Here is a 21,032-nt window from a genome sequence, read left to right on the forward strand (position 1 = left end):
GCAAAGGATATTTTTAATCTTGATGAGACCGGTTTATTTTATAATTTGCTGCCAAACAAAACATTTGCTGTTCGAAGAGAGTCTTGTCATGGTGGAAAATTAAGTAAACAAAGACTCACTGTTCTGTTATGCTGCAATTCAGATGGCAGTACAAAACTATGCCCACTTGTGATTGGTAAGTTTTCCAAGCTAAGATGTTTTAAAGCAGTTAACCAACTTCCCTGTGATTATGAGACCAATAGAAGTGCTTGGCTTACTGTCAGAATTTTTCAGTCTCGGTTATCTTGGTTATCAAAATTGGACAGAAGAATGGCTTCAGAAAAAAGGAACATTTTGATGATTCTAGACTGTTGTACAGCACATTCTGTTGAGACACTTAAGTTAACAAATATACGGCTGTTGTTTTTACCCCTCCCCCCAATACCACCAGTTTAATGCAACCACTGGATCAAGGCATTATAATATCAAGAGAGCATAAGGTACTTGAACTGCAACATAGAAGGAGAGAACAATTTGTAGCCAGATTGGAATGTCTTGGATGCTATCCGTAATCTTGTTATTGCTTGGGAAAGTATTACTTCAAGTGTAATTATCAACTGCTTCAGAAATAGTGGCTTTGAAGAGAACATCATCGAAAAACATGGTCTAGCAGACGAATGTGATAGAACAGTGAGAAATGGAGGAATTTGGAGGAGCATATGGATTTTGTTGGCGAATTTGAAAAGTTTGTGAAGGTGGATGATGAAGTTGCTACCACTGTAATGCCAACACCAGAAGAGCTGCTGGGTACCAAACAAAATGATGATGGTTTTGTTACCAGCGACAGCGAAAGTGAAGAAGCGCGTGCACTGCCATCTAAAAAAATGTCCAAAATGCATTGAACATAATAGAGAATGTGTTGGCCTGCAGTAACGTTGATAAAGAAAAACCTACAGTAAACCCTCGATTTAATGGACCGCAATATAACAGATTTCGGATTTAACGGACCGGACAAATAATACATTAATGTAAATATTAATCTCGACCATATTATTTTTTTTTAGGTTTTACAAAACTTCAGTTTATTATTAATTAAAAATTAATAATAATTACCTATTTCCATTATTGTTTTGATAATTACTTACTTTTTTATTTTTTATTTTTATTTTTATAATCAAATTCAGGAAATTATTTTTTATTCTTTCTGAAAACATGTTCAAATAGCTGTTTTCCCAGATAACAGATATGAGCAGGTGGTGACTTGCGAGCTGAACGTGACTCGGGACACTAAACCGCAGGTCTACTGACTCGCTTTGTTTTGATCTCAGTCTTCCTCAAGCTATCGTGCGGTCCGGTTGTATCCAGAGTGTTTCTGTGATTTCTGAATTGTGACTTTATTTATTAAATAATTTTGCAATCCTTACAATTTAAAATAGCATCAAGTGATAGAGAAGTTAAAAGCAAGCATGTGAACTTAAATGTGGCACAGAAATTAGAGCTAATTCAGAAATTAGAACAAGGCATCTCAGTAGCATGTGTTTGTGAAATTTACTATGTAAAAAAACAAAACTGTTTCTGATATCCATAAATCAAAGGCCAAATTACAGAATATTATATATTCTTTATTATAATTTTATATTGTACAGTACTGTATATTGTATTAAAGCTTTTTTTTTTTTTTTTACATTAAGAACAATAAAAAATGCCTCCCCAGGTTTCATTCGTTTTAACGGACTTTCAGCATTAACGGCCACCCCTTCTCTCCTATTAGTCCATTAAATCGAGGGTTTACTGTATCGTATTTGATAACATCTGTGCTGTAATTAAAAATGCATATAGGACAAAAACTGTGTAAACAACATTGAATTCTTTCTTTAAATTAGATTAATTTATTAAAAAGTTAATGGTTTGGATGTCTCCTTTTATATTAAGATTGTAATTCTTTTTACTGTGATACTAAAATATTGTATATATCAAAATATATACTGTATAATATTTTCATTTCTGTTAATATTGCTTTTCTCTTAGTTTATTTTACAAATAAAATAAAATCTTTCAATAATGTTATTCCTATTACTGTATTGTTAGACAAGGCTTTTGTTTTTATTTTATTTTTGATATTATTATTTTTAGATATACAGTATGTACCAAAAAAAAAAAAAAAACAGTAAAACTTTGACACTTTTGGGGGACCTCGTTATTACACAATGTGAAAATTTAGGTCCCTTGAACTTCGTATTAATGAGATTCCACTGTACTTTAATAAAAAATTTAACTGCATAAGAATATAGTGCAACTTTGAAACAATTTTTTTTATGTACGCTCGGGCTATGCTTTATCCAAACTAATGTTTGTACCCCCCATTTTTTTTTTTTTTTTTTTTTTTTTGTTTTAAGACGAAAGTTAGAATCAAAATTTAAGACCAAACTTCTAATTAGATATATCTGTGTATTTAGTAGTTTAGTCCAAAAAGTTCACATAAACATGTACAGTGGACAATGCTTAGTGTGATCTCTGGACTTTGGCACTCAACTAAATTGAGAACAATAACCAAAGAAACAAGAGTGCAGATGTTCAGCATTATTTACTGATACAGAGTAAAAATGTTTACATAAAAAGGCATTAAGTGGACAGAAAGTAAACATGAAAAGCAATCAGTATATAATACCTTAATTTAATTGTCCACTATTTCTTTGAGAATATAATCAATAAAAGAAATCATCAATGAATAAAACTGTTGTGATGTTTCTGTAAATTCATACAAACCATTAAAAACAAAATTGTGAATTAGAAAAGGGTTAATGCTCTGCTGTAAAGCAGTTAGATTGGTAGGAGTACAGTTCTTTATTTTATGGAGTAATTACACTGACAGCCATATGAACTGTACAGAGCAAAATCAGTAAGTAGCCATGCAGTGTGTCAGAGTTCAAGAACAAATCAGGATGTTACTTAATCACTTCCACTGCACATGCATAAACCACAATAATGCAAAAAAAAAAAGTGATATCATAAACTGAAGGCTGATTACAATAAACCTTGTTTTTTCTATGTATCTGTGTATGTTTGTCTGTTTGAGACTGTAAAAGTCATAACATTAACTGATTGATGATATTACCCATTACAACAATAAGTGGCATGCGCTGTATTTTATTCTAAACAGTTATGGAGCTATGGCTGTTTTAAAATTTAAAAAATTGGCTATAGAATTTTTTAAGAGGAAAAATAATAATTAAAATAAATAAGAATAAGCAGTCATGTTGCTAATACCATAAACATTTTACTAGGCAGCATATGTGCGCTTTTTTTATTTTATTAATTTTTGTCATTCAAAACTCTGTAATTTTTTAAAATTTAAATATATATAGTTCTGTAACTGTCTTGAATCAGTCTCATATTTATATGAATGTTTATGCTTGTTTTGGTATAGAATTACCCCCTATAGAATTAAATTTCTCTGTGTAATCTAGAAATACCCTGTATTTATCAGTTAGTTCAGGAAGTCTCCCTTTAAAAAAGTTATTTTCCTCTTTTGCAGAACCAAATTACAAATAATTAGTTTCTTCATGGAGATGCACAAATCATTTTGTTCTATCAAAATTTTGTTCTAATGAATATCACTTAAAATTATTGAAAAAGAGTCATTATTTGTTTTTTAAATAAATTCTGCTGCACTTTGCTACACTTTTACAGTAATATAAATTGTTGGTTTCAATATTTTGTCATATAATGATTTATATGACAAAATATTGAAACCAACTTTATTCTTATTTCTTATTATTCTTTTAAATGGCAAAACTTCAATTTTTAAAAATTTCATCAGTAATTAAGTTTAAAGTAATAATTAAGAAATCACTAGATCAATTTTTTTCTAAGAGCATGTAACCCTCTGCTGCTAACATGGTGTTTGACAGATGCTACTTTTTAAAATTTTTCTGTTACTTTTTTTAAATTTGGAGATTTGTTGTTGTTGTTTGGTTTTTAGGAGCATTAGCAACTAAGGCCATATTGCTCCAGGGATATGCGGTGGTCATTCCCTGACCTTTCCTCATCCTCCGTATTTGGTGGTCACAGGCTCAAACCCCGGTTTAATCAAGAAGCATGTGCTGTGCTGTGCACTGCCGCTCCTGCCCACCTGGCTATGGAGGTGCCCTTGAGCATTGTGAAACATGACATGAAAGATTTCTTTTAATTATAAACAAAGATTTTTTGTCAGTTGTTATATGAAATCTTATTTATGCTAATCAGTACATTAAATGAAAGCAATTCTTTTATGCTAAATATTTATTTATTGGGCCTATTCTAACAACTAAATGTACAAATTTGGTTAAAAATAAATTTGGAGATGAAATGAAATCCTGCTGTGTATTTTTCCTCACAAGTATTCTCAAAATGATTGTACAATATGTTATGTTTTCATTCCAATATACTGTAAAATTACAAGGAATTAATTTTTTTTTGCATTTAATGGAATCCAGGCAGGCAGGCAAAAGCATCTACCTTTCTAGTACCCAAGTTCCATACTCATGTGGCATCTGTCAGATGCCAGCAAGCATTGTCTAACCTTGCTGTAGAACTTGTGTTTCACAGAAATGAAATATAGATAGTAGACAGAAATACAGGCATTCATTTTGTGTCTGACAGATATCATGCAAGCATCTGTATTTTCAAGGATGAATGACATTGAAAATTCTAAAAAAATGGAAAGATTATTATTATTAATATTGGTTTCTCTTGTTTATTTTTGTTTGATATTTTATAATTGAGTTTGCAAATAATGATTAGTAGAATACTATTTTCAATTCAGTTAAAAATTATTTTTTATAAATAAAACGAAAAAGATGCCCACAGATGTCACAAAAGCATTTTTGTTCCATATTGGATGAGTAATAGAGGGTTAAAATTGCGTTCTTTGCTTAAAATTAAAGATGCTACAATCTGATTTTTATAGAGATGTTTAAATTAGTTTCTGTATAATTCTAAGCATAAATATTTAATATTTCAGGTTTCAACAAGTGAAATAGAAAATTCTGTTGCAGTCAGTAATTTGAATGGAGTTCATTTGTCAGAGGAACACTCTCATTCTTTAGCAGTGATTAGTGCTGTTTCTGAGAATGCTGGAATAGCGCCTCAGATTTCCATTCGTAGAGGACAGAAACATAAAAGTGAAACCAGTGTTAGAGACAGAAACTCTTATAATGATAAACGTTTTCGTTCTGTCACCCGACACAGCTCTAAAGCAGCTGCACAGAAATATAATTTACGAACTACTCGGAAGGCTCTTGTGTATAGTGATGTAAGTATTTTCTTTAAAATGTTGAGAAAGAGAATATATAATATTTGAAATCAATTTTTTTTTATTGTGGTGCATTTTCCATTCATTGACTAATTATTGCCTTTTCTAGTAAAAATACATTCCATTTTGCTTTACTGATTTTTAATGGCCCCAATTCTAGACTTAAATAATGAACTATTGTCATTTATATAAAACTTAAATGAAATTAAAGCATTTTTATTCCAGATATTTGAATATCTTAAGTAACTTCAAAAAGTTTCCTATTTTTAGGTTCTTAAACTGTTGAAACATAATTTTCTTGTAAGAGCAAGCAAAATGACTCCCATTCTTCTTTTTAAAAATTTTCTTTACTGCCTTCTTGAAATAGTATTGGTAGAGGCAAAAGATGAATGGAAGCAAGCTTGTACAGTACAGCCTCCCAAATAATTACCTACCTCATTTAAACATCCCCTCTAATAATTTGTCTAATTCTTCATTAAATTTATTTAAACTATCACTTCAAATGATAATTTGTTCCAAGAGTCAGTTACTCTGGCTTAAAGCAAGGTTTCGTGCATCTGTCCTGCAGTCATCCATTTTCAGTCTAAGTTTATGCCTCCTTATGTGGGTTGTACAAGAAAGAGTAAGGATGTCATCAACGTATTTAGCTCGCTCAATCCATTTAATGTCTTAAAGACTTCAATCATATCTCTTTACAGGTGCCAAGTTTCCATGCATTTCCATTTGTAGAAATGAAATCTTACATGATATGAGTACCCTTATGTTCTTTTCTAATCTTGTTACTCTTTTCTGCACCCATTCCAAGAGATCCAGATCCTCCATAAAATGAGGCTTCTGGACCTGTATGCAGTATATTCAAAATGCTGCATAACCATGGCCTCTTATGTGCATAACCATGGCCTCTTGTCCCCAGATGCATAACCATGGCCTCTTGTCCCCAGCAGCAAAATTCCTCTATGTCATTGACAAAACCCCATGAGCTGTCCCAGCAGCCTGGCTGCATTGCTCAGAAAACTTTCATATCAGACTACAATTATACTTATATCTCTTCCATTCTCCACCACCTTGAGTGTTGCACCACATAATCGAATGTTGTTTTAGGATTACTGCTGTCCATATGCAGTTTGTTGCACTTATCGCTGTTAAACTTTAATTGCCACTTCTTAGCCCATCAGCATAATTTTTCTAGGTCTTGTTGCAGTAATATGACTTGATTCCTATCATTAACCATGTGTCATCTAGACGTGCTCCGTAGCCAGGTGGGAAGGAGCAGCAGTGCGTAGCACATGCTTCTTGATTAGACCAGGGTTCAAGCCCATCACCACCAAATACGGAGGATGCGGAAAGGTCAGGGAATGACCACCGCATATCCCCGGAGCAATATGGCCTTGGTTGCTCCACCGATAACATTAGTTCAAGAAACCAATGCCATTGATAATCACTCTAGTCTTCTCCCACTCAACCATCCCTTTATCCATAGCAGTAACTTGCCCCTAATACCACAGCACTCCAATTTGTACAGCAGTCTTTTATGTGAAACAGTATTAAAAGCTTTACTGAAATCTAAGTGTATGATAGCAAAATTGTTTTTTGTACCCAGTAACTTTATTATTGCATCGTAGTACTCAATCAGATTGGTCAAATAAGAATGCCCCTTAACAGATCCATGCTGTGATTGCTGCATAACTCCATTTCTGTCTAGGTGGTTCTGCGTTACTTCTTTTAACCAGGACTTCATTATTTTTTCTTGAACAGAAGTCAAGCTTACAGATCTATAATTACTCACTTTACCTTTTGATCTTCCTTTGTGAATTGAAGGGAAATTTTCATATTTCCAGCCTATATTTACATTCCCTGAATCCAAGGATTCTCTTATAATTATGGCTAAATATTTGCTTGTCACTTTGTTGCTTTAATTAATATAATTGGGTAGAGCCCATCAGTCCTAGCTGCTTTATTTACTTTTAGCTTCAACCATTTCTCTTCTATGTTTTTCTCAGTTATCATAAAACCATTTAGCTGCCAGTTATAACTTGGTGTACTTCTGGTATTCAGATTGCTAAAAATTTATTTGTGGGTGAATATCGATGCAAAATATTTAGTTTTTCAACACCCTGAACAGGATCATTATTAGCTGTATGAAACTGTCTTTGCATTCTTAGCAAAGAATTTCTCATAATCTGCATTAGATTGCCTAATGTACTTGGGGACTTGATTGCAGACTAGTTTGTCTACTATTGTAGGTTGCTGTATCCCTAATTTGTAATCATCCCTTGCATGTTTATCATTAGTCCCATCGGTACATCTGATAGCCATTTAGACGTAAGCTTTGAACTGAACAGTATCTCTTAGTTGGTATAAAAAAGCTTAGTACTTTCTATGATTACTTCCCTAATTGCTTCCTATTTAGAATTTATAGTTGATAACATCATTTGTTCCAACTGAAAGGAATTTAGAAACTGTCCAAGACCACTGCAGTCTGTTTTTTGAAAGCAAAATCCTGTCCCTTTATGCCTAACAACAGTTATATTTTTAATTAGATCTCATATAACTATATTATGATCACTGCCACCAAGTGACTCCTTTATCTTGAGATTTTTAATCCATAAAGATTCACCTGATAATTAGAAAAAAAAGTTTTGCTTTCTCTTGGTGCCCTAAAAATGCTGCTGTAGTAAGCAGTCATATATTGAGAAATACTTATGTAAACTCTAAAAGGAAGGGGATGAATCAGATTGATCCACTTGATATCAGTGGTTCAACAGTTGATGATCCTGCTCAGGTAGCTAACAAACTAAATGAATATTTTGCATCTACATTCACACATGAGGAGTTATTCATGGAGGGGAATGGCAGTAAGCTAGATAATCTTGTGATAACAGAGAGTAAAGTGGAAGAGAAATTGTTGAAGGTAAACATAAGAAAGGCGCCTGGGGTGGATGGAATCTATCCAGTTATATTGAAGGAGGTGGCAAAAGAAATAAGCAAACCTGTAGCCATAATTATGAGAGCTTCCCTGGACTAAGGAGAGATGCCCATGGACTGGAAATGTGAAAATGTGACCTCAATTCACAAAGGCGGTTCAAAGGGAGACACAGGTAATTATAGACCTGTTAGTTTAACTGCTGTTCCTGGTAAAACAATGGAGTCACTGGTTAAAGAAGCATTGCAGGATCATCTAGACAAGACTTCAGTTATAGCTCAGACACAGCATGGGTTTGTTAAGGGGAAGTCTTGTCTGACCAATTTGATTGGATACTATGATGTAGTCACAAAGGAGCTGGATGCAAAAAATAACTTTGATATCATATATTTGGATCTTAGAAAGACCTTTGATACTGTTGCACATGGAAGACTGCTGCACAAATTGGAGCAGTGTGGCATTGGAGGCAAATTTCTGCTATGGATAAAGGGATGGTTGAATGGGAGAAGACAGAGTGGTAATCAATGGTCACTGCTCATCGTAGACTAATGTTATTAGTGGAGTCCCTCGTGGTTCAGTGTTAGGTCCATTGTTGTTTTCTATATTTATAAATGATATTGATGATGGTATATCAGGCTTAATGTCCAAGTTTGCAGACGATAGGAAGGTTGGCAGGGTTATTAATGACACTAATGGCAGTACACTGCTGTAACAGGACCTAGTTGAGCAGATCGGCTGAGAGGTGGCAAATGAAGTTTAACATTGACAAATGTAAAGTACTACATATGGGAAGCAGTAACCCGAGAGTAACGTATCAACTCTGTGGTACCACACTGACAGTGGTAGAGAATGAAAAGGACCTGGGGGTATTTGTGTAGGCAGATATGAAGTTTTCTGAGCAGTGCAGATGGTCTGCACGAGTAGCTCATGGTGTCTTATCAATGATATACCAGAATTTTTCTATCAGGGATAAGGAGGTGATTATCCCCTTGTATAAGGCAATGGTCAGGCCACACCTTGAGTACTGTATACAGGTCTGGAGGACTCATTTTAAGAAGGATGTAGAGCTGTTGGAATGAGTACAGAGAAGGGCAACAAGGTTAGTGAAGGAATAAAGGTAACAGTAACCCAAACTAAGGATGCAGTAACCTGAGAGTAACGTATGAATTCTGTGGTACTACACTGACAGTGGTAGAGAATGAAAAGCACCTGGAGGTATTTGTGTAGGCAGATATGAAGTTTTCTGAGCAGTGCAGATGGTCTGCATGAGTAGCTAATGGTGTCTTATCAATGATATACCGGAACTTTTCTAGCAGGGATAAGGAGGTGATTATCCCCTTGTATAAGGCAATGGTCAGGCCACGCCTTGAATACTGTATACAGGTCTGGAGGACTCATTTTAAGAAGGATGTAGAGCTGTTGGAACGAGTACAGAGAAGGGCAACAAGGTTAGTGAATGGAATAAAGGTAATAGTAACCCGAACAAAGGATGCAGTAACCCGAGAGTAACGTATGAATTCTGTGGTACTACGCTGACAGTGGTAGAGAATGAAAAGCACCTGGAGGTATTTGTGTAGGCAGATATGAAGTTTTCTGAGCAGTGCAGATGGTCTGCATGAGTAGCTCATGGTGTCTTATCAATGATATACCGGAATTTTTCTAGCAGGGATAAGGAGGTGATTATCCCCTTGTATAAGGCAATGGTCAGGCCACACCTTGAGTACTGTATACAGGTCTGGAGGCCTCATTTTAAGAAGGATGTAGAACTGTTGGAATGAGTACAGAGAAGGGCAACAAGATTATGAATGGAACAAAGGGTTGCTCTTACGAAGAAAGGCTTAAGTTTTGCAAATTACAGTGTCTAGAGACTAGACACCTGCGAGGTGATCTGATTAAGCCTTGAATTGTTTGAGCATGCTCAGTGCTGATGGGATTCTTCCTCTTGCTCAGAATAATTGCCCAAGAGGGCATAAATTCAAATTGAGGAAAGACGGTTGTAGGATAGATGTGCGTAAGTTTGCCTTTATCCAGCGGGTGGTTGATTGTTGGAACAAACTTCCATCTGTCGTGGTAGAAGTTGATAGCTTAAGTAGATTCAAGGCAGAACTTGATAAACATTTGGAGCGAGTGGATGGATGAAATAAGGGGTTTTTATTTTTTATTTATTTTATTTATTTTGGCTGATTCTATATAAGCTTGCTTTCTTGCATCATGTGCCTATGCTAATGCTAAATCTAGAAACTTTCTGCAGACAGTAAATCCGGAAAATTTCTGCTCCTGGATGTGAATTTGTAGATATTTACTAGACTTGTATTTGGTCGCTCATATTGAAAATTTTTATGAGTAAGTAACTTAGATTGCCCAATCAATATATGAAAAGTTAAAATACCCATTATAAGACATTCTGGTTTACTGGCCCATTCTATTTGTCTGTGTAATTTGCTTATTATACTCATCACAGTTGGCTGGCCTATAGTTGCCTACTCTCATTTTAGTTTTCCTTTTGCTTATGTCACACCAAACTGCCTATTTTACCAGTGTCAACTTGCTATATGTTATTTAATTTTAAGCAAAACTGATCAATTTTGCTTTAAATGAAAATTTTTTTTTTCTTTTTTTTTTTTGTAAAAATTGCACATTATTTCCATGCTGTAGGATAGGGTTTTCTACATAAGCATATTTGTTTATTATGAATTCAAGTTAATATATATCAGAAAGCATTACCATTAGTTGAGGCATATGATGTAAGAAAGCAAGCTTATACAGCATCAGCCAAAAAAAAAATCCCTTCCCATTTCACCCATCCGGTCACTCCAAATGTTTGTCTAGTTCAGCCTTAAATTTATTTAAGCAATCAACTTCCACAACAACAGATGGAAGTCTGTTCCAGCAATCAGCTACCCGTTGGCTAAAGGCAAACTTCCGCAGATGAATTCTACAACTGTCTTTCCTCAATTTGAATCTATGCCCCCTGAGGTTCTTCTGAGCAAGTGGAAGTATCCTGTCAGCATTGAGCCTGCTCAAACTATTCAAGACCTTATAGACCTCAATCAGATCACCTCTCAGGTACCTAGTGTTCAGATGCCGTAACTTGCAGAACTTAGCCTTTCTTCATAAGCGCACCCCTTTGTTCCTCTTACCAATCTTGTAGCCCTTCTTTGTACTCGTTCTAGCAACTCTCATCCTTCCTAAAATGAGGCCTCCAGATCTGTATACAGTACTCAAGGTGTGGCCTGACCATTGCCTTATACAAAGGGATAATCATCTCCTTGTCTTTGCTAGCAAAATTCCTATATATCATTGACAAAACACCATGACCTGCTGTGGCCGCTCGTCTGCACTGTTCAGAGAACTTCATATCTGACTGCACAATTACCCCCAGGTCTTTTACATTCTCCACCTCCCTGAGTGTAGTACCACAGAGTTGGTATGTTTCTCTTGGGTTATTGTTACCCATATGCAGTACTTTGCATTTGTCAAAGTACTGCATATGGAAAGTCCACTTTATTCCACACGAAAAAAATTATGCCATTTTTTTTGGTTAATGCAAATCTCCTTATGAGCTTAATTGATTGAAGCTTAATATATTCCCAAACAAAATACTTGATGTTCAAGAAGAGTCCTGCAGTGGTGGAAAATTAAGAAAAGAAAGGATAACTATTTTTTTATGATGCAAAGCAGACAGTAGTATAAAACTGCACCCATTTGTGGTTAGGATATTTTCCAAAAATATGATTCTTGCAAAAAAAAAAAAAAAAAGCCTGTATGCACGAAATATGTTTTATGTGAAAACATCTTTGACAAAAATGTGAAACAGAAATGATGTAAATTATGTCACTTCCTAAATGACTTCAATGCTGTCACTAACATTGATTCGGTAGAGTAAGTAAAGGTCGTGAGCCCGCTATTTTACTGGTGGAAGGTCAAAGATGTCGTTACCAATTCCGGCCCGTTTGAGGTTCTCCTTCATCATCCTTTTCTTGTACTTATCAAGCCAGTTCTCTTTCCAAATGTTGGTAGAATCATCACTCATGTTTTCTTGTTGCATTTCTTTGTTCGATTTTCTATTACACTGCCACTTGATAGGTCACATGGTAAGTACAGTCAGTGCTCGTATAACACATGTTTACACTACACGAATTCGATCATGCACGATTTATAAATAGGGGAATGATATCTTATATAACACGAACCGAATTTGCTTATGCACAATTCGCCTTTATGTTTACAAGAAATGGCAGTCGGACCGGAATCACCCCAACTGAACGCAACACGATAGGAATGAAGAGAAGATTCTGAAAATGTATTTATGTTTTTTATATCAGTGAAGGGGAAACACATTTCACCATAATAACGTAAAAACCAACACAATTCCAGCTATCGGTATAATCGTAAATGCAATTAGATTGACTTTATAACAGATTCCACTAGCAGAAACGCAACTGGAAATTGTTTTTATTGTTTTATGGTAGTAACCCCTAGAAATGTGCTTTAGTAAAATGTGAGGTGTTAATAGTGTATCTCTGCCTTTACGGTGTTTATTCAGTTGCTACACGTGTGCAGCTTTGTTTATGTGTATCAAGTGTGCCTCCTCGTTTTGTAATTGTGCTTTATTCCCTAAAAATGAGTAAAATACTTAAAAGGTGTCAATAGGAAGCGTCCTGGTGAAGACACTGCAGATTCAGAGAGAAAAAGAAAAGCGATATCGATAAAATTCTTACCCGGGAAAATTTATAGTGGCCTCATACTAGTGTTTATGGCCAAAATCACACCGGCCTCCGGCCCACCGGGGTTTTCCTGGTAAGGCTTATGGCCAGTCCGCCTCTGTCGATAGAGAAAAAATATGAAATTGTGAAACGCTTTGATAAAAATGATAGACCATGTGATATTGCACGTGCTACAGACCTAAATGAGGGAACGCCGAGAATTACAAAGGATGCAGAGAAAATAAAAACAACTTTCATAGCAGGAACAACTCAAGGTGTAATTAAAATCCATTAGATTAAGACACAAAGAACTAGAAGAGATGGAACGGCTGTCATCTGTTTGGATAGAAAATCAAACAAAAAACAAGTTTGCTTACGATAGAAGCAAAAGCATTATTAATATTTTATTATATAATAGTCGTAATAAAATACGTATGGTAAGTATTTTATTACGATTATTTATTGTGTTCGGTAATGTTTTGGTTACAAATGTGTGTTAAATCTTGGGTGGCCAGCACCTAACCCTATTTTTCCCATAGGCCCTGTTGTTTATATTGCACGATTTTCCATTGCACAAGGGTTTCTAGGAACACAACTATCGTGCTATACAAGGACTGGCTGTATATAACTTACAACAACTGAACTCTTGGACATCTGTTGACAAAGTAAAGTACCAAGCAGCCTCTTGACTAGTAATTTCGACAGCGTTGAGCATGTCAAAAATGCTTAATTTTCTTGTAATTTCAGTGATGCCAAACCGAGGATACTCGTTCATAATATCAATAATTTTAAGTTGTAAATTGCTAATCCTGTGATTGGTCTTATATATTTGATGACATAAGCAGCACAAGAATATTCTTCCATGATGAATTGATTGTCCATGTTAGACTTTAAAATACTAAACACAAAAGGATTGAAGGGGTTATGCCATTTTTGATGAGGTTCTTGTTTCAGAAAGACTTTTGGCCGAGTAATACCAACTTGAAATAAATTGATATAATATGATTCCAAATGAATGCAATTTTCTTTAAAGAAGTGATCGATGCTAGTATATTCATTGTCCTCTAGATTCTTCCACTATTTCTTGTATTTAGCATTATCTTTGACTTGTTCAGTGTCTGCTTTTGGCATGGGAATTAAAATTATTGTAGATCATGATAGCATAAATGGAGCTTTAAAACACCAAACTCATAAACAAATTTTTTTTTTTTTTTTTTTTTTGGTAGTTGTTGGCGCATCGGCTTCTGTGGCCATAGTGCACCTCCCAAGGTTTTTTTGCAGTACTTTGATCCAAGCCCGAGGCGGGATTCGAACCCGCGACCTTTGGGTTGCCAGGCAGGCACTTTACCCACCCGGCTAGCCCGGTCGGCCATAAACAAATAAAAGTATGTTTATGAGTTTAGAGTTTGATATTACCAGAGGCTTTTGCAGTAGAAACGGACACAAGTTGATTTATTATAGCTATCGTTTTGTTCATAGAGTTTCCCATAGGTTCTTTAGGAGCATTATTAAGCCACAAAAGAATGTGAGCATGTGGACTATGCAATGTTTAAATTTGATCCATTTAAAATAGTTGACGATGTAATATTGTCGAAATGGACTGAAACGCTTAGACTGAAGTAAAGTTAAAATACAATCTACAAGTTTATTAAAATAAATTGCTCACATTACGGCATCTTCATTAACTAATGTCGCCTTTTCCATAAAATGAAGAGCTTCTGCTCACTCATCAGAGATATCCAAACCATTGTGCTTTAATTTGTATAAAATTTTTAGCAATTTAGGCCAACTGATTTCGTTTGCACTCAAAGTTAAGAAGAACATAGGTTTACCCAATTGTCTGATCATCGCAAACAGATGTGGTGATCAGACAATTTTTACATTTCGTCCAGTAATAAGTTGAATTAGGAATCAATTTCAAAAACACTAAATTCTTTTCAATGCAGTTGTTGATGTATTCTCAAGATTGGATTTGTTCTTTGGTAAGCTTATTGTCTTTTCCAACATATTTAAAAGCAACTGTTAACGAATCTCGAATTCTTAGTCTCAGTTTCCATGGCCATATAAAGAAGATGATAAAGCATCATTCCATGCTGATCTGAACGATAGAGTTCACTCGATGCCATTACAAATGGTGTAACTTTTAAATTATCCGTAAACTCTCAATCCTGACCGAGGTAAATTCTAGGAAAGTGCAATTCTTCAGCATGTTCGTCAAAAAGTAAACTTTGTGGAACATTTTGTCCACAAAAGAATTTGTTGTTGAGTGACTAAACTTTGTTCAATACGTATGGTTTCACTCATTTCATCATGTGTAGGATCATGTTCCATGTCTTCATCAAAGAATGCTTCGTCATTCTCGATATCATACAGATGGTACACATAGATACAAGTTAGTAGATACTTTCACCTAATCCTTACATCTCGTTTACGAACCAAGCCCTTTAAATTACTCGATTTGTGAATTTTTTCTTACGTTTGATATGAATGCTAACGCAATAATTGCATCTATTCTCCGAGGAAAATAATCGTTCATCGATTATTGGCCTCGGAGAATAGATGACATATTCTCCGAGCCAAAAATTTGGCCTAAAATTCCATATTGGCCGAAACCATATCTTAGTCTTTTAATTTGCATGAATGGTATATAAGGAGAAATGAGCCCCTCTGTCACTAAATCCAATTGAAGCAGATGGGGTGGACTAGCAGGATAAACGGAACCGTTGCTCTGAAAATGTTGGAATGGCATAATTTTTGAGAGATGCTCAAATATTACAAGCCTCCATAGTTGATACGTCTGCAGTTGGAATTTCTAGAAGTAACGAGCTCCAAATGTATTTTTTAGAGTTGAATAAAATCTGCTTCTCAAAATATTGAGAAGCAGAATTTATTAAACTCTGCATTTTTTTCATTCTCTATGTTTTTGAACTCTTTCTTTTGTTGACCTAGGAGGCTTGTTTAGGTGCTTTGAAGCCTTTATTCTTGCATACTTCTCTCGATAGTAATAGAGGCATGTGATGCAAGAAAGCAAGCATATAAGCTTAAGTAGCATCAGCCAAAAAAAAAAAAAAAAAAATTCACACAACCATTCCCTCTAAAAGTTTGTTCAGTTCTTTCTTGAATTTATTTAAGCTATCAACTTCCACAACAACAGATGGAAAAAAGTTTGTTCCAGCAATTAACCACTCGCTGGCTAAAGGCAAATTTCTGCACATCTATTCTACAACTGCCTTTCCTCAATTTGAATTTATGCCCCTTTAGGTTCGTAATCTGAGCAATCGGAAGCATCCCATAAGAATTCAGCATGCTCAACCCATTCAAGGCCTTATATACCTCAATCAGATCACCTTGCACGTGCGTAATCTCCAGCCTCTGCAGAATTTAAATGGGAACATGTAAAAAAAGGAATATTTTGATGATTTTGGATCGTTGTACAGAATGTCCTGTCTAAATGCTTAAGTTTAACTTAAATGCTTAACGAATTGCAGATGGTATATTTGGGTATGCACTGTACTTTTTCTTCACTGTCATCCCTTTTCTAATAGGAGGCACCATACAGAAGTAACAGTCTTGTGATGTGATTTGTTGGCTCTCTGCATATCATGGGCATGGCGAAAGGCATAAAAGGTCCTTTTTGGTTCACTCATGCTTAGATTTGATGAACAGGTAGTGCAGCATATGTGTGGAGCCTAGTTGTTGTCCTGGTTTCCTACTTTATACCAACGTACAAGTGGGCCTTTTTTATGGCTTGAGTTAAGGAATGCTTTCCTGAAGCTAACATGACTTCTCCACATACATAACAGAAGTTATCCAGACTATTGACACTATTATGGGGCATGTTAATCTAACACGACACAAATACTGTGCAAAAATTAGGAATCGTACAGAGAACAACCGTTAACTGAGAACAAATCACTCAATACCTAGTTGTATTCCAGGGTTACTGCAACAGAGTTGAAGATGCATTTGAGGCGACAAGAACTTATCAGATGATGCAGAGCGAGGCGACAGTTGCCGATCACATGATAAGAGCATGGTGGTACTGATACTGTGGTGTGTTGCCATGCATTTTTTCGAAAGCCATAGTTGATAATGTAGAGTAACTTGCTAATATAAGACTTCGACCGTAATTCAAAAACAAGAGCCAATTGACAAATTTTAATAAGATTTTTGTGTTCAGCAGCATAAAATTAGTCAAGATTGGGTATTTTTGTAACATTTTACGTGTTGATCAGTGTTATTATTTATGCATGCATCATTATTTTGTACATATTTTAGTTTTAGGGTGTTTGTTTTATTTTTAACTAATATATTTACTGGTAAACAGCAAGTCCGCATGATAGCAAAATTACATAAATTTCTATCAGTTTCACATATATGGGATATTAGTTAACATGTGAAATAAAATGTGTTTGCATTCCAATACTAAGCTATATAGTGGCATGAACAATTCTCTGTCAGTCTGTTCTGTTGATCTAGAACTGAATGATACTGCTTACAATTGTCTTTATATTTACCCTTAATCAAGAATGGCAAATATTCTACAAGTAATATAACTGCCAATCTGTAGGCATATTACTTTAGCGGTTGAGTTAGACCTTGCGAATCAGTCTAGGAGAGGAGTATGTGCTGTAGATATTGGATGTGTGCATAATTGCCACCAACAATGGTGAGAATAATTATAAAAAACAAAGTGCTAGAAATATGACCTGCAGAAGTGCAGTGTATGTTATGTAAAGGAGAGATTGTTAACTGTATGGATGGAGGATATGAGTTAAAGAAATGTATGTTTGGGTTGGCCTCTAATTAAAGAGAGGGCCAAGTTGCTCTATGAAATCATTAAGATAATGTGATTGTGTGCAAGGGCTCAACTGATGATTGAGTTTAAGACATGTGGTGGTTGGTTTTACAGGTTTAAGATTTGGGCAAACCTTCATGATATATGTTCAGCTGAAGAACAACCATTGCAGATGAACAACAGCCAGTTTTCCAGCTAAATTCAAGATGATCTTTGGAAACAGTGGATAAATGTTGAAAAATGTGTAGCTAACATTCTTTTAAACTAATAAGTGGAATAGAGGGAAAAGATTGTGGAAACTATAGATTTCTGAAGATTTAATACAAATACCAAAGATGCTTAGGATCTTCAAATAGGCCTCTGGGGTTGAGTATACTCATACTATGATTTTTAGTGTTTCTCACCAACCATGGAATAAAACGAAAGACGAAAAACCCAAATTTTAAAATATTTAATATTTACAATAAATTATTTACAAACAAAATACCATATTACTGATAGTAATTTTAAAATAAGACAACTGTGATATACAGGATAATAATAAAATACCGAATTTAAAATGCAATAAAATATACTAGGTTAAAAGCGCTAAAATACTAACTGAAAAGGCTTCTGCCTTCTTTCTCAACAGTCACTGTTGAGAAAGAAGGCAGAAGCCTTTGAAAGCTTCAGTTAGTATTTTAGCGCTTTTAACCTAGTATATTTTATTGCATTTTAATTCGGTATTTTATTATTATCCTGTATATCACAGTTATCTTATTTTAAAATTACTATCAGTAATATGGTATTTTGTTTGTAAATAATTTATTGTAAATATTAAATATTTTAAAATTTGGGTTTTTCGTCTTTCGTTTTATTCCATGGTTGGTGAGAAACACTAAAAATCATAGTATGCTTAGGATGTTAATAACTAGAATATTATTCTCTTTAGAATAATATTATTGTTCAGTGCAACTGTTTCCAAATTTTGGCCCATTGACATGGGCACCTGTACATGGTGAGGGAACCTCCCAGTGATACTGCTGGTCCTCTAAATTAGCATCACTGGGATCTAATGCCCACAGCCTAGGTTTTAGGCTTTAACAATATGAATCTAGTGTGTTTGCCATTCTCTGCAACCCATGGAAACTCGGAAGGGGGGGATCCTGGTGGTTGACAGGCCCAGCTTCAACTTACCACTTTGGCCCCTGCTTTGACAAGATGGGTGGTCCTGGGATGGCTTGTCTAGGATCAGTCAGCTAGCTGATTCACCTGCAGTTCTGTGTCCCTACCCTCATGGTCCGAGGGTCAGGATTCAAGATGGCGGCAGTGTGGATATGGTATCTTTGTAGCCTTGGGGATCCCACTCCCAAGCATATTTATTGCTTTCTGGGTAGTGTCCCATTTAGGTTCTGTGGTGGGTTGGGGAGGCTGGACACTGAAACAAAATAAAAAAAACTTCTTGTGTACCCTGTACGCACAAAAGATGTTTTATGTGAAAACATCCTTGGCTTGGAAGAGGTTAGCGAAATCCATTTGTAGCATAGTATGACGTGCGCTAAAGAACCAATATTATGGTTCTTTTGTGACGTCATACTTCCTTAGTATGAGATCACAATCATACTTCCTGCAGTTACTACTGTAAGAAGTATGATTACATGTAGTAACTACAGAAGTATATGTATTGTTGTGTATTGTAATGAAGTATGATTGCAATGTGTATTGTTGTGGTCAAATATTTGACCACAACATTACTCATCTGTCTCACCTTTCTGTTACATTCCATTGTTAGGTGCTGCTAAAGATGTTTTTACATCAAAAATTCATGAATCCTGATAATGTTATTTCTTCCTGTGGCCCCAATATGGTCCCTATCAGAAAATGAAACTAGAGAAACAGACAATGCCAATGCAGCAAAGTGACTCTGGACTGAAATATTGTCAGGTCCCACTCTAAGGTTCTTGATTTTAGAATCACAAACTGAGAAACCTATTGGGAAAATGTCACCCTTTTCGTACAAGAAGAGTTAGAGAGGTTAGCAGATTTCCTGAAATCAATTAAGAGGCTTCATTCTGGAATCTCTTAATTGAAACTAAAAATGATAGGCACCCTGAGCAGCTACTCCATGCAAATTCAATTGGAGGAGTACCGATTACCACACAGAACACTAAATTTGTCAAGTGGGATTTCCTTGAGGTTATCTACTCCAAATTAAAGCCACAGGGAGTGATAGCAGTTAAAAGAATTTTCATGCATAGGGATGGGAATTTAGTACCAACCAAAAACCTCATCCATACATTTAATTCTCCAATGTCTGCTAACTCAATAATAGCCAGGTGCATACAGTGCATGGTAAGGCCGTACATCCCAAACCCAGTGCAATGTTTCAAATGCCAAAAATATGGACATTCACAGATGGCCTTCTGGAGTTCCTGCCTGTACTTGGTGCAGTGCAAAAGGCTATGAAGGTTATGCATGTACAGCCAACAAACCCACTTGTCAGTTGACAAATGAAGCACCCTGCATACTTAAGGGCATGCCAGGCAGTGAAAAACAAGAAAAGGAAATACAACAATACAAAAGCATAGCTAAATAGTTCATGTCAAGAAACTAGAAAACTGATAATGCCAATAATTAACAATAAGCTCACATATGCTGAGAAGGCTGCAGGTAAGCATTTTGTTGGAACTCAAACTAACATGACAATCTCACCAAAATAATCTTTTGTTCCCATTTTACACTACTTATTGAACATGCAAAAGCCAGTACAAAATACTCAATCAGCTGCCCCTGCCACATCAATACCACTTACTATTCTACCTATAACTAAATCAAATAATATGGAGATGACTGAAAAACCTGATTCAATACAACAACAAATGAAAAAATGGCGATAGAGGTGAAGGAAGTAAATGAAGAGACGCAGTCTTGGAACTTTTTGTGGAGGAAGATATGGATACTGGACAATGTCTGTATATCCCCAAAAATGGATTAATCTAAGATTGAGAAAGCAAAGCCCTCAGTCCCTTGGAAGACCACAGATATCAGCAAATCTAAATAATGTCCACATTGAAATACAGATGACCCCCCGCTTAACGCTGATAATTCATTCCGGAAAAACAGAGCGCTAAGTGAATCCGAGGTAAGCGAGCGCCGCATTCCCATAAGGTAACATATGTATTTGTGAGTTGCAGTCGGTGCCATAGGATATTTCCTAATCAATAATAAATGGTAGTGAAAAGATGCACAAATGTTGTTCAAAATATTTAATAATCAAATATTTGTACATATAAAATATTCTGTATTACATATGTATATAATTATGTGGTAACTACTTATGTATCAAAATTAAAC

At 35.3% G+C, this 21,032-nt stretch overlaps 1 protein-coding gene across 1 annotated transcript in view; it reads left to right on the forward strand.

Moving 5' to 3' along the window:
• The window catches only part of LOC150085465 (uncharacterized), a 515,305-nt gene that overhangs the window by 213,234 nt on the left and 281,039 nt on the right, over nt 1-21,032 (forward strand). Inside the window, exon 6 of the mRNA XM_090374573.1 lies at nt 4,982-5,272. Within this exon, the coding sequence (XP_090230699.1) occupies nt 4,982-5,272 (291 nt within the window). The remainder of the gene's footprint in view (nt 1-4,981; nt 5,273-21,032) is intronic.

The sequence above is a fragment of the Mastigoproctus giganteus genome, chromosome 5 (assembly GCF_048544385.1).
Source record: "Mastigoproctus giganteus isolate SK-2022 chromosome 5, ASM4854438v1, whole genome shotgun sequence".
In the NCBI taxonomy this organism is placed as follows: Eukaryota; Metazoa; Arthropoda; class Arachnida; order Uropygi; family Thelyphonidae; genus Mastigoproctus; species Mastigoproctus giganteus.